A 15,083-nucleotide genomic window follows, 5' to 3' on the forward strand; every position below is an offset into this window, starting at 1 on the left:
TTTATTTTTTTTTTTTTGTAGCTCGAGACATCAGATTCGTCGAGTAGTAGCTGATAGGAGAGTGAAGTGTAGGTGGAGGATTGCTTCTCCTCCTCTCTCTCTCCATTATAATAAGGAAGGAGGAGAGGAGGAAGAAGAAGAGTGATAAAGAAAGAAAATGAGTAAAAAAAGAAGAAAAGAGGAGAAAAGAATAATATAAAGAAGAGAAGAGAAGAGAAGAGAAAGATGGAAAAATTCATAAAAACAAAAATAAAACTGACAACCCTGATAATTAATGGAGGATCCTGAGTCATTTGTAGGTGGAGCTGTTAGTCCAATTAAGATGTCAACGCTTATAGTCATTTATGAAGTTGCCAGATAGTCGTTTATTAGGTTACTGTCGGAGGAGGAGGAGGAGACCAGGAGGAGGAGGAGGAGGAGGACCAAGGAGGAGGAGGAGGAGGAGGAGACCAAGGAGGAGGAGGAGAAAAGAAGACCAAGGAGGAGGAGGAGGGGTAGAGAAGAGAAGACTAAGGAGGAGGAGGAGACCAAGGAGGAGAAGGAGACCAAGGAGGAGAAGGAGGAGAGAAGACCAAGGAGGAGAAGGAGGAGAGAAGACCAAGGAGGAGGAGAGAAGACCAAGGAGGAGGAGAGAAAGATGAACAATGAAGGAATGTTACAAGATTTATTTTGGTCCTTTGTGTAGAGCCATGTCGGTATATTTCTGAGACGATGACACTTGATGACACCTGTTGACATCTGGTGACACTTGATGACACCTGTTGACATCTGGTGACACTTGATGACACCTGTTGACATCTGGTGACACTTGATGACACCTGTTGACATCTGGTGACACTTGATGACACCTGTTGACATCTGGTGACACTTGATGACACCTGTTGACATTTCTGATGACACTGATGACACCTGTTGACATCTTTGGTGACACTTGATGACACCTGTTGACATCTGGTGACACTTGATGACACCTGTTGACATCTGGTGACACTTGATGACACCTGGTGAGATCTGGTGACATTTGATGACACCTGATGACATCTGGTGACAAGAGGCGACTTTAATAACTATCAAATATAATATTCAATTAATTTATAGACAAACACTGACCGGTACTGTGTAAATAAAGTATACTTGTGTAATTCAATTGCATGTTAACAGCTTTTCTTAAATTTGTAAACATTTAATTAACATTTGCTCCTTTTTTAATTCTACGTGTTTTGTTTTTAATGTGACTTGAATTTCGTGGTTTGGTTAGGTTGGTTGTGTTAAGTTTAGTTTGTGTTGTGGGTTAGGTTAGGGTTAGTTTAGTTTAGTTTAGGTTAGGTTAGGTTAGGTTAGTTTAGTTTAGTTAGGTTAGGTTAGTTGGGTTAGGTTAGTTTGTGTTGAAGAAGTTAGTTGTTAGGTTAGGTTAGTTTAGGTTAGCTTAGTTTAGAGTTAGGTTAGTTTAGTTGTGTTAGGTTGTGTTGTGTTAGTTTTTTAGCTTAGTTTAGGTTAGGTTAGGTTAGGTTAGTTTAGTTTAGTTTTAGGTTAGGTTGTGTTGGGTTAGGTTAGTTTTAGTTTTAGTTAGTTTATTAGGTTAGTTTTTACAGTTAAAGTCGTTATTTTATTGGTCTTTATTATGATAGTTAATTTATAAGTGTGTTATTATGCTTGATTTGTGGCTTAAGGTGAGAGAAGTAGTGGAGGTGGTCTACCATATTGTTCACTTGACCTCAGGCTCGTGAATGTCAACCATTATACACCGTCGGGAATAATGACCACTTGTGTCCAGCTCGATTTTAACCAATTATTTCACTTCTTTTTTTTACTTTATGTCATGAAAAAATATATTGTTGTACTGCTTCAGTGTTTATCATATACCTGTATTAAACTTGGATTCGTACAAATTTTCTATGAATACAGACAGAACAAATCAACTAACCTTTACGTAACCTAAGTAACCTAACCTTATCTAACTTACGTAACCTAAGTAACCTAACCTTATCTAACTTACGTAACCTAACCTAACCTAACCTTATCTAACTTACGTAACCTAACCTAACCTAACCTAACCTAACCTAACCTAACCTAACCTAATCTAATCTATTGATCTAGAAAAATATTCTGAGAAGTTAGGAAATATTAGGTTGGGTCTGGTTGGTTGGTTATGCCAGCCTTACCAAGAGTGTAGGACACCTCAGCCGCTGTGATTGAAGTTGTCTGTGGTTGTGATCATCGTAATTACCTCTTCGTGCACCTCCCCGCCTCACAGGTCACCGCCAGCCGGGTGATTTTTTTCCCCCAACGTTTCACTTATCATGGTCGAGTACATCAGATGGCAACACTAGGTCTTATTTCTTGTTTCCATATTCGCTGATATAATATGTTGGATGACTCATGAGTAAAGTTTAGCACAGTGTGTATGACTTTTTTCAGGTAACATGGCGAGTAAACACAGGTTGTACTAAGAGGTATAAAAAACTAGCCTGTTGGTTCTCCACGACAGAAAGTTTCACCCCGAGCCCAAGTGAATGTTGATAGTGAAGCTGCCGGTGCCAGCGGAAAAGGGTGCCAGTGTGTTGCCTCATGATAGTGACCTGAGGGGCGCGACTCTTACTGCCTCCTCTGAATAATAATGACCAAGTAATAGTGTTGTGGTTGTTGACCCTTGTGTGGTGTTGTACACGGGTGCCGCTGTTGAACTAAAGCGGCCATGAATGGTCCTACAGAACTGGACCTCGCTGGTGTGATGGAGAAGCTGAGGGACAGAGAGAATCCCCCTGAAGGGATGAATCCGTCGACGCGGCCGGTTGTGGTGGTGGAGGGTGTGGAGGTTGACCCGGTGGTGATGGAGGGGGATATCGCGGAGGGGTACTGGGCGGGCATTCCACCCCAGCTGAGTGTCACTAACTGGGGCACCCCGAGCGGACCTTCCAGCGACTCCTGCTCCTCCTCTCGCTCCCCCTCCCTCCTCTCCATGTACTCCGACGGCTCCTGGAATGACGGATACACTACCCAGGCCCCTAACGACAGTGCCCCCGCCAGAGTCAGTGAGCAGTCTCGGTGTCGACACGCCTCCACCTCCATCAGCCACCCTGCGGATCCATGCGAGAATAATTTAGCCAACGCACGATTCTGCGCCTCACAAGATAACCTAGGACCCCAGGCTGACTACACGAAGCGGAAGCACTCCCTCAAAAACATGTTCCTGGATGTGTTTCATCTTGAGTCCAGTCACCGCAAGCGGTCGGCTTCCAGTGCTGAGGGGCGCCACAGGGCCCACTCCAGCGGTGACTCACCAGTCAAAAAGCTCATCTCCAGAATTCGTTCTCGATCCTCCAGTGACCTGTTGAGCCGCAGCTCCTCCTCCGGAAGCGTCGACCTGGAGCAGGAAAAAGAAGTTAACCTGAATCCTGAAGTTAGAGATGGTGAGGTGCTTGGTGTGGACTCGCTCCCTGCCACAGCCATTAATACTCGCCTTGTTGGCCGCTTCCGCAAAAACAATGCAAACCAGAAGAAGCGACGGTGGAGCCTCTTTGACCAGCACATAATGAAGAGTCAAGATAGTCCTCCTGATGAAGCCTCAGAATATAATGTTCCCCTCAAGTATGAGAACGAGAGAGAAGGACAGGGGCGGTGGGTGGTGACGCTGGAAATGCCTGGAGAGTCCAAAACAGACAAAGGAGAGGCTCCTCCAGAAGTCTTCAAGGACTCTAGTGACGCCAGCCATCAGAAGCCACGACTGGTTCGTACTCGCTCCAACTCGGAGTCGACCATTCTCGTTGTGGAGAAAAAACGAAAGAAAAGGAAAGACTCGCGCATGATCGACCGCCTGCTGGACTTTCGGCTCAAGAAGAGCTTATTGCGGGGCAGTCTGCCAACACTCCTGGGAGATAAAGTCTCCAGCCAGCCCGCTGACACCAAAATTCCTTCCAAACTGCTGGAGGATAACGAGAACGTGTTCACCGACAACCTGCCCGTCCCCGGCGACGTCCCCAGCACCTTCAAGACTCCCCGCACACAGTCCATGCAGAACCTCACTGACTACGCGGTCGACGATTACTTCAGCCCGGAGATCGACCGTCGCTACTCTACTGACGACATGGACTCCTATCGAGAGTCGGACAGAAACAAGGAGAACCTGCCCCACTACCTGACTGTCGACCAGTCCAGGAACCGTCGACACCGCTTCTCTATCGACAACCTGTGGAACGCTCTCAAGTAAGTCAAGGCGCCAACACTATTAAGTTTAGTATTTTATTATATAATTTATTACCCTTTCTCTCTCCCTCTTACATGGCCATTTTTTATCTCTTCCTTTTATTTCCAACATTTTATTTATTTTTTACAGGTCTCTTTTGTATATATTTAATTCATCTTATTTATGTTTTAGTTTTTTCTGACTACTGTATATGATTCTTCCATCACCTTTATTATCACGTTATTCTTCTCCATTCTTATGTATTTTATTTTCAGGTTATTTCCATCTATTTATTTTATTATATTTCTTTTCTTTTTTTTTTCTTTTAGTTGACCAAATTCCTCCATCCTATGACGTCATAATTTGTGATTTTTTTTTTTCAGGTATTTTTTATTACGTCACTGTGTCATTTATTTCAAGTTGACGTCATTTCATCCCTTTTCCTTTAGGTGCTGTTTTCCTTCGTTTCATCCATAATCTGTGTTATTTTCTTCTTTCAGTTTTATCATCATTATTCTTATTTACTTTTCTGTTTGATTTATTTTTATCTTGAACAGTTTATTTATTTATTTATTTATTTATTTATTTAGTTGGACATCTGGGTTTTTTTATATACGAGATGGTAGGGTTCACTTTCACTTACTCGTATAATATACTGTATATCGTATCACTATTGCAGTAAGTACACACACAGAAACACATACATATATAGAGAAATACATACACGCATACATACACACATATGGATATAAATACATACACACATACATATATACATAGTACATATATAAGTTTATTGAGGGAGACGAGTCCGGGGTACAGGTATGAGAGTGAGTCTTAAAACGGTGGAGATTGACAGTTACAAGTGTTCGTTTCTCAACACTCCCTCCCTCCCTCTCTCCCTCTCTCCCTCTCTCTCCGCCATCTCCTCCCTCCCTCCCTCCCTACTACTCCTCTCCCCCTCTCTCTCCGCCATCCCTCCCTCCCTCCCCACCTCCCTCCCTCCTCCCCCCTCCCTCCCTCCCTCCTCCCTCTTTCCCTCCTCTTTCCCTCCTCTTCCCCTCCCTCCCCATTACCTCCCCTCCCCCCTCCTTCACCTTCCGGCCATTGGGTAACCAGACATACCCAATGAAGGAGACATTCTCGCCTTCCATCTTCCCTCCTCCGCCTCCTTCTCTTTCCATCTCGCAACCATCTCACCCCCACCCCCCCCTCACTTCCAGACTCTACTGACAGAGACAAACAGGAGACTTCATCCCCCTCTCTCATCGCACTCTACTCATTGTCTCTCCCTCACCCCCCTGACTCTTCTCCTCCTACCATTCTCCTCCCTTCACCCCATCGACACATCAACATTGTGCACTCTTCCTCACACCTCTATCTCTCACTCCTCTTTCCCTCCTCTGCTCTGCAGGCTAGCCTCTCCTGGGTTCTCTAGTAAATGGCCTGAAGTTTCCCATTAACCTAAGTGAAATGGGGGAGGGGAGGAGGGGAAGGGGAGATGAAAGAGAAGAAAAATTAAGGGAGGGGAAGGGGAGGGGGAGGGGAAAGAAGAAGGTGGGGAGAAGGGAGACAGAAAGCGAGGGAGGGAAAGGAGGGAAGGAGGAGGTAGAGAGGAAAGGAAGGAGGGTGAAGGAAGGTGAAAGTAGAGGAGAAAAAATTAAGGGAGGGGGAGGGGGAGAGTTTTCCCTGACCTCCTCACCAAGGTAGATAATACTCTCGTACACCTGAAGCTTCAATATCACACTCAAGATTTCACTTTAACTAATTGCTCCAGATTGTTGTAGATTAGTGAGAGGGGAGAGAGGGAGTGGAGGGGGAAGAAGAGAGGGGGTGGAGGGGAGAGAGGAGGAAAAAGTGGGTAGAGAGGGAATAAATGAAGAGGGGCGTGGAGGGTGGGAGAAGAAGAGGAGTGGAGTTAGAGGAAGGAAAGAGAAGAGAAAGGGAAGTAGGAGAGGGGAAAAGAAAAGAAAGTAGGAGAGAAAAAGATAACAGAAAGAGAAGTGGAAAAGAAAAGAGAAGAGAAAGGGAAATAGAAGAGAGAAAAACAATAAAGAGGGAAGTGGAAGAGACGAGAAAGGGAAATGGGAGAGAGAAAAACAAAAGACTGAGAAATGGAAGAACCGAGAGAAGAGAAGGGGAAGTAGGAGAGAAAAACAATAGAAAGGGAAGTGGAAGAGACACAAAAACAGAAAGGGAAACAGTAGAGAGAGAGAGAGAGAGAGAAGAGAGAGAGAGAGAGAGAGAGAAAAGAAGAGAGAGAGAGGGTAGTAGGATAAAACAGAACCACAGGACTGCCTCCCTCACCTGGCCAAGTTAATAAGACGGTGTTGTTCATCACTTCACCTGAGCCTCGAGATTCTCAAAGATCCCGTAAGTCGATTTGCTTCCCTTAACTCGGGATAAGAGAAAAAGTATTTTTAATTAAGGTTGAGAGAGTCTTAGTTTAATTTAGCATCCATCTTGGCGGAGGAGGCTGTGATGTAAGACCCGTCCCCTCCCCCCTCACACCCACCCCCCCTCACATCCACCCTCCCCTCACACACACCATTAGTAAGTCAGATTAATACGTTTGTCACATCTTAAGGCGAAACTCTTTCAATACGTGATGTCAGGGAAGGAAATTATCAAATGTTTTTAGATTCTGGGTTTTTCCCCCTTAAAACAGGAACTGTGAGGAAGTTGTTTGGCTGGTCTCCTCTGTGTGTGTGTGTGTAATAATAATAATAATAATTAACGGTTTATTGAAGAATAAGGGAGCCAGAAGGCCAGTAATTTATAGCTATATATTTGGGGAATGGTGTGTGTGTGTGTGTGTGTGTGTGTGTGTGTGTGTGTGTGTGTGTGTGTGGATAATACACGTAAGAGTTTAACATTAAAGATTTATATATATATACCAGTTAACATCGTGCCGGTGCCAGGTGATGGATGTGTCATATTGTGCAAAAGGTAAATCCACACCTGCCTTGACCTCCCTCCCTCCCTCCCTCCCTCCACCCGCGCGACACCAGAGAAAGGTCACGTATTGAGGTCAGGTCGGGTCATCCATCATTATTATCCCAGTTTCGAATATGTGTGATTCTGATGGTGAGAAGGATAAAAAATCTCTCTCTCTCTCTCTCTCTCTCTCTCTCAAGCATAAACACAAGAACTCGCTGCCTGAGAGCTTAGAAAATACATTTATCTTAAGAAATTCTGACAGAGTGACGCCCTACTGAGCATACTGTAAATGGCAGTGGCTCTAAATGGTCCCTCCCTCCCTCACTCACTCACTCACTCACTCACTCACTCACTCACTCACTCACTCACTCACTCACTCCCTCCCTCCTTCCCTCCCTCACTTAAAATCCACTTATTAACTCTCCTTTTCTTCCCACCCTTCACTACAGGAACGTCACTTAATATTTTATTCAGCTCAGACGCAACACCGTACACAAGTGATTTCAATGTTAAGTAAATTTCACGAAGTTGTTTATTTCTCTTAAGTAATGTAAATAATGGTCTTTTTTTTTTCAATTTCTCAGGTAACAAATGATTTACAATTAGCTGTTTTTATTACCTGTTGTAAATCATGGTCTCTTAAGGCCATTTAATGTTGTATTTGCGTACCATTAGGGGCCATTAAGTCTTATATTAGAGGACCATTTTATTTACTGGAGCAAAAGGAAACAGCATGTTAGGACCAGTTAGTTAGGTAGTTACAATATACCTGTGTTTACCTTCATTATTTTCTTGTTTTAATACTTTCACTTTTATTGATTTCAACTTTCTAACTTTCTTTCTTTACTGTCATTAGTTTTTCACCTTTACCTTTAGTTTTTCACCTTTACCTTCCCCTTTTATTGCTTTCACCGTCGTTACTTCTGATACTTTTACTTTCACAACTTTCACTTATTGCTTTCGCTCTCAGAACTCTCACTTTTATTACTGTGTTCTTATCTCTCTCTCTCTCTCTCTCCACACACCCATTACCCCTTTCTTCCCCCTTCCCTCACTTCTCCCATTCTCCTTTTCTCCTTCCTCATCCGCCACTCCTTTATCCTTCCTTTTCTCCTTTCCCTACCTCCCCCCTTCCCCTTTCCTCCCCCTTCCTCCCCCCCCCTTCCTCCACCCCTTTATCCTTCCTTTCTCTCCCTTTCCTTACCCCCTTCCCCCTCCCTCTTCATCGTCCCACCACCCTTCTTCTACCTTTCCCCTCTCCCTTCCCCCTTCTCCATTACACAGGAACATACTGCCTGTAGTCAGTTATAAATTTTTTTCCACACAGTTAAATGTTTGTTTATTATTTAATGACAGTGTTTTACCCGGCTTGAATAATAATGGTGAAGGAACTGCTATTGTGTTTGAGGAGAGTGTTACTGTACTTCCGGTCCCTGTGTGTGGGGGGGGTTGTGTGTGTGTTTTATGTGGGCTTGTGGGGAGCTGGGGGTGTGTGTTGTGGGGGCTGTGGGGTTGGTGTGTATATGTGTTCTGTGTGTAAAACAAGCCTGAGAATAACCTGCCATTGAATCAAGGCAATTCTCAAATTAAACCATTGACCTGTGACTTGGAGACCTCATTAACCCATAGATAACCCTCGATGGGGAGGAAGCACGTTAACCTGATGATAATGTATGGTTATAGTGCTATCTTATCCCAGTTCCTCCTGACGACGGCTATACCAAACACCTCCTCCTAACCTGTAGTTGGTCGCCATGAGAACAACTGACACACACACACACACACACCCCCCCCCTCTCTCTCTCTCTCTCTCTCTCTCTCTCTCTCTCTCTCTCTCTTCATAACGAAACTGCCTGTAATCTCTTATCGACGTGAGGGTATGTAATGCCCTGAAGATAATTGTTGTACCGTGTGTGACATGTGATTTGGGGTCAGGGGGTCAGGGTCGGCAGGTAACGGCTGGGACGTGAATGGTATCGGTGTGTGTGTGTGTGTGTGTTTTACCAGGGAGAAGGCCATTGAGTTACTTCGTCACCAAAATGTCACACACACACACACACACACACACACACACACACACACACACACACACACACACACACAATCAAGTTCCAATATATACCTGATGTTTTTTTTTTATAAGATAATAGATTGGATTGATTAACTAGGTATTAGGAGAGGATCTTGTTAGTCTTGAACAGGTTCATTATTCAACACCGGGGAATTACCTACCAGTGAAAGTCGGGTCATGGTGGTCACTAAATACCTCTTGACAACACGACTCTTACTGTCTGCTTGTCTGTCTGCTTGTCTTTGTTTTTATCGTATTCCCTGTTCTCTTCTCTCTCTCTCTCTCTCTCCTCTCCTCTCTCTCTCTCTCTCTCTCTAAAATAACTCGAGAACGTGTTTGTTGATGTACACCTAATTTGGTAGGTTTGGTCAACATAATGCCATCCAGAGTAAACCTTTTGTGCAGATCGTGTCGAGGTTGACCAAGCGTTGCCACGGTAACAGTTTACGAAAATAACACACAGGTTTGTCAGAAGTTAAAGAAAACGATGACACGAGACAGCGGTAACTACATTAATTTTCAGCAACAGCGTCAGTAATTTCATTTTGTTTTAATCTTTCTTGCCATGGTAACGGTACGTAGGTAGGATTTGATTCTATTTGGGAAGTGTTTAACATACACACACACACACACACACACCACATACACACATACACATACACACACACACAGACACACACAGACACACACAGACACACACACACACACACACACACACACACACACACACACACACACACACACACACACCCCTCTCATCTACCTGACGTGTGGTATTATTAGTATTATATAACAGGTATCGTCGTTATGAGTCATCAGGTATACTGTTATCTGTTTCTCAGCATCACCTCTTAAAAGAATTAATCTTATAAGCGTCATCTAAGATTACCTAACCTAACCTAACCTAACCTAACCTAACTAACCTAACCTAACTTAACTCCACGAGATAGCATTAGGGTGTTTAATCATCAGTTAAAATACGCTTGGGTGCCTAATCTTCAGGTGATCCAAATAACCCACTAAATTGCTTCTCTTATCGCCACGTAAGAGGATAAATTACTATATGAATCTTTAAAAGAGTCTCATGAAGGCTCCTAGCTTGTGTGATGATGGATGGAGGCATTTATATGATTCCCCTTAACTTAAGATGTAGAAGAAATAACGTTCAAAATGGCGTCGAAATTACACCGAGACTCGAGTCATAAGAGATCAGTTTTATACTCATATTATAACTACAGTATCCTACACCTTCGATCACCAGCTGTCACTCACTTGTATCGTTCCTCCTCTTCCTCCCCGTCCTCCTCTTCCCCTCTCCTCCCCCTCTCCCCTTTCCTTTTTTTTTCCTCCTCTCCTGCCCTTACCCTCCTCCTCCTGCATTCCTCTCCTCTCCCACTCTTCCTCTCTTGTCCTCCCCGTACCCCTCCACCTCTCTCTCTCTCTCTCTCTCCTACTTCCTCACATCAATTCTCAATTATAAGTGTCATCCCGCGCGTGTTAAGTCCCTCAAAGTAGCTGAGTACGTAATTTAATATCCCATTCGCTTTAGTCGTCGTTCAGTTCCACTACGCCGTAATAGCCCATTTAGGTAAAAGGTACGGCGGGATTTTCACCTAAAGGAACGATGGGAGGGAAAGTTACCAAGTGCCTCGATTCTGAATAAATTTTCTTTGTTTCGTAATTCTTTTTAAGTGTAGGATTCCTGTTTGTACCCTCTATGGTTGTGTTATTTTGTCACCTTAAGAATATAGAAATAGTCATCCTTTAGGGTTAAAAAAAAATAGGTTTGTATTTACTAACCGACCGGCAACATTGTTTTAGTTGTGTGATGATGATGTTGCCATTTCGTTCCTTATGATAAGAGGACTTTTCTGTCACCTCCAGACTAGGAAAACAGCAACTAAAGGCTCTCTCTCTCTCTCTCTCTCTCTCTCTCTCTCTCTCTCTCTCTCTCTCTCTCTCTCTCAACATTCCAGAGCGAGCGCTGGAGCGGGTGATGGGGCAACATGGGGTGAGGTGGGGGAGATCAGTGGTTGTGTGTGTTGGGATTTACACAGAGGTAGGAATATTATACCCAGAGGCAACACTGCTACACTACTATGATGTGTGTGTGTGTGTGTGTGTGTGTGTGTGTGTGTGTGTGTGTGTGTGTGTGTGTGTGTGTGTGTGTGAGATACCGCTATCACACAGATATCTCGGCCACGATTCAACCGGGTCACAAGACTTTTAAAGAAGACAAAGAGATAAGATAATATATTAAAACACCGTCAGTATGAAAACTCAATCATTACGTAACTTAACATAACATAAAATAACGTAACATAACATAGCATAATAACATAACATAGCATAATAACATACATACATACATACATACATACATACATACATACAAGACCGTCCGGCTCGATTCGTTTCCACTCTTGTTTTTAATTAAAGATCAAAAGAATAATCACACGTCTTCATTCCTTATGTAGCCTCCGTATGTATCCTTCCTATGTAGTCTTCATATGTATCCTGTAGTCTTGCTATATATTCTTATGTGTCCTCTATATGTATTCTTAATATATATCCTTCCTGTACAGTCTCCCTATGTAGCCTTCCCATGTAGTCTCCCTATGTATCTTACCTATCTAGCTTCCCCATCCATAGCCTTCTCTTCCTCCCTCCCAACACATAAACTCCCTAATGTAGCCTCACGTAGTCTCCCCCGTAGCCCTCCTCCTCCTCCTCCTTACCTGGACCTGAACCTCCCTCTCCTCCCTCCCCTCCTTCCCCTCCCTCCCTCCTCCCTCTCCCCTCCCTCCCCTGAACCAACATCCCCTTAAGCCACTGGGAGCACCTGGCGTGGTTAAGACGTACAGGCCTCAGTACCTCTTAACTTTCACTGGGAGAGGTTAGGGGTGAGAGGTGGGGGAGAGTTAAGGTGGAGGTTAGTGGGGAGGTGGGAGGTTAGAGTGAGAGGTGGGAGTGTTTAGGAGAGAGGTGGGAGGTTGGAGTGAGAGGTTAGGTGAGGTGAGAGGAGGTTAAAGTGAGAGGTGGGAGGAGAGGTTAGAGTGAGAGGTGGGAGAGGTTGGGGAGAGATGGGAGAGATTTAGAGTGGGATGAGTGTTTAGAGTGAAGGAGGTGGAGAGGTTAGAGTGAGGTGGCAGAGGTTAGAGTGAGAGGTGGCAGAGGTTAGAGTGAGGAGGATGGGGAGGTTAGAGTGAGGAGTGGGGTGTAGGTGAGAGGTGGGAGAGGTTAGAGTGAGAGGTGGGAGGGTTGATGAGAGGTGGCAGAGGTTAGGGTGAGAGAGATGGAGAGGTTGAGTGAGAGGATGGGGGAGGAGATTGAAGTGATGGTGATGGAGAGAGAAAGAGTAAAGATAAGTGGGTGAGGGAGGTGAGATAAACAGAGAGAGAGAGAGAGTTCATCTTAGGTACATTGATAAACCTTAACCTTTAACATTCACTCTTCAAAATTTAGTCCTCCTCTTCCTCTTCCTCTTCCTCTTCCTCTATCTCTTGCTCTTCCTCCTCTTCCATACTTCCTACTTCTCTTGTGACATAACCCCATAACCCCCCTTCAACCTCCTCCCTCAAACGACAGAAATCCCCCTCAAACGACACAACCTCCCACTCAAACGACAATCCCTCAAGCAACAACCTCCCCTCAAACGACACAACCTCCCTCTCAAACGACACAACCTCCACTCAAACGACACAACCTCCCACTCAAACGACACAACCTCCCCTCAAACGACACAACCTCCCCCTCAAACGACACAACCTCCCTCAAACGACACAACCTCCTCAAACGACACAACCTCCCCTCAGCGACCTCCCCCTCAAACGACACAACCTCCCTCAAACGACAACCTCCACTCCAACCGACCTCCTCGACACAACCTCCCACTCAAACGACATTCTACCCTTAAAAAAAAAATATATCATCCTCAAGGGCCACAGGCTGTCCCATTGTTCCCTAAACTGTAATTATGGTCCCTGGAAGTATAGGGTCTTCCAGGCCATTAAACCTAACTATTACTCAGGTACTCAGGGTCCAGATTATTAAATGGTCGTATGCAAAATGGCGTCTGAATTATACTGAGACTCTACCTTAATTAGAAACGTTCACTTAAGACCAGAATTAAATTAACTTAGATAATCTCTGGGTATAGATTTGACACCTTAACTTTTGTCTCTTAACTGATGACTGAGTGTGTGTAGTTAAGGTAGAGTCTCGGTGTAATTTTGATATCATTTCTGTAATTAATCATAAGGTTAGTTTAGCCAATCAGGTGCGTCTATACATACCCAATGAATGTAAAGGAATAGCCAATCAGATACGTCTAAAATGCCTAAAGAATGTACCGGAATAGCCAATCAGATACGTCTAAAATGCCTAAAGAATGTACCGGAATAGCCAATCAGATACGTCTAAAATGCCTAAAGAATGTACCGGAATAGCCAATCAGATACGTCTAAAATGCCTAAAGAATGTACCGGAATAGCCAATCACTGCGTAAAAGTAGCCAATTAATGAGTCGGAATAGCAAATCAATGGGACGGAGTAGCCAATCGGTGTGGATCAGAATAGCCAATCCCAATCTTCCTCGATCTTTGGTTCTCTTAAGTAAAATGGAAATGGTTCAGGAAATCGCATTATCTTAGAGAATGTGTGTGTGTGTGTGTGTGTGTGTGTGTGTGTGTGTGGACTGTGTATGAAGAGGGGTGCATGTATGTATGTATATATGTATGTATGTATGTATGTATATATGTATATGTGGATGGCTAGTTTACAGTATTTGTCACGTTAGTGGTCCTCATGAATTCTACAGGCCAGGTCCCTCAAAAATGCGCAGGCCTCCTCGGTGAACGGTGGTCTCCTCAAGTGAGTGCCCACAGGTGGTCCTCCTCAGTGAGTGCCCACAGGTGGTCCCCTCAGAGTGCCAGGTGGTCCTCCTCAAGTGAGTGCCACAGGTGGTCCTCCTCGGTGAGTACAGGTGGTCCTCCTCAGTGAGTCCCACAGGTGGTCCCCCTCAGTGAGTGCACAGGTGGTCCTCCTCAGTGAGTGCCCACAGGTGGTCCTCCTCAGTGAGTGCCCACAGGTGCCCTCCTCAGTGAGTGCCCACAGGTGGTGGTCCCCCTCGGTGAGTGCCCAGGTGGCCTCAAGTGAGTGCAGGTGGTCCTCCCCAGTGAGTGCCACAGGTGGTCCTCCTCCGATGAGTGCCCACAGGTGGCCTCCTCCAGTGAGTGCCCACAGGTGGTCCTCCTCAGTGAGTGAGGTGGTCCTCCTCAGTGAGTGCCACAGGTGCTCCCCTCGGTGAGTGCCCAGGTGGCCCTCCTCGTGTGCGGTGGTCCCCCCTGAGTGAGTGCCCACAGGTGGTTCCCCTCAGTAGTGCCCACAGGTGGTCCTCCTGGTGGTCCCACAAGTGGTCCTCCTCGATGGAGTGCCCACAGGTGGGCCTCCTCGAGTGAGTGCCCACAGGTGGTCCTCCTCAAGGTGAGTGCCCACAGGTGGTCCCCTCGGTGAGTGCCAGGTGGTTCCCTCAAGTAGTGCCCACAGGTGCCTCGTGAGTGCCCACAGGTGGGCCTCCTCAGTGAGTGCCACAGGTGGTCCTCCTCGAGTGAGTGCCCAGTGGTCCTCCTCGATTGAGTGCCCAGGTGGGCCTCCTCAGTGGAGTGCCCACAGGTGGTCCTCCTCGGGAGTGGGCCAGGTGGTCTCCTCAGTGAGTGCCCACAGGTGGTCCTCCTCAGTGAGTGCCTGGGTGGTCCTCCTCAAGTGAGGCCACAGGTGGTCCCCCCCAGTGAGTGCCCACAGGTGGTTCCCCCAGTGAGTGCCCAGGTGGTCTCCTCAGGTGGTACAAGTGGTCCTCCTCAGTTGAGTGCCCACAGGTGGGCCTCCTCC

The 15,083-nt window shown here is 45.5% G+C and overlaps 1 protein-coding gene across 1 annotated transcript in view; it reads left to right on the plus strand.

Moving 5' to 3' along the window:
* Positions 1-2,415: 2,415 nt before the first annotated feature.
* Positions 2,416-15,083, plus strand: part of LOC121872127 — a 52,790-nt gene continuing 40,122 nt past the window's right edge. The window contains exon 1 of the mRNA XM_042374799.1: positions 2,416-4,203. Within this exon, the coding sequence (XP_042230733.1) occupies positions 2,696-4,203 (1,508 nt within the window). The 5' untranslated portion in view covers positions 2,416-2,695. The remainder of the gene's footprint in view (positions 4,204-15,083) is intronic.

Source organism: Homarus americanus, unplaced genomic scaffold (genome assembly GCF_018991925.1).
Source record: "Homarus americanus isolate GMGI-L3 unplaced genomic scaffold, GMGI_Hamer_2.0 scaffold60095, whole genome shotgun sequence".
In the NCBI taxonomy this organism is placed as follows: Eukaryota; Metazoa; Arthropoda; class Malacostraca; order Decapoda; family Nephropidae; genus Homarus; species Homarus americanus.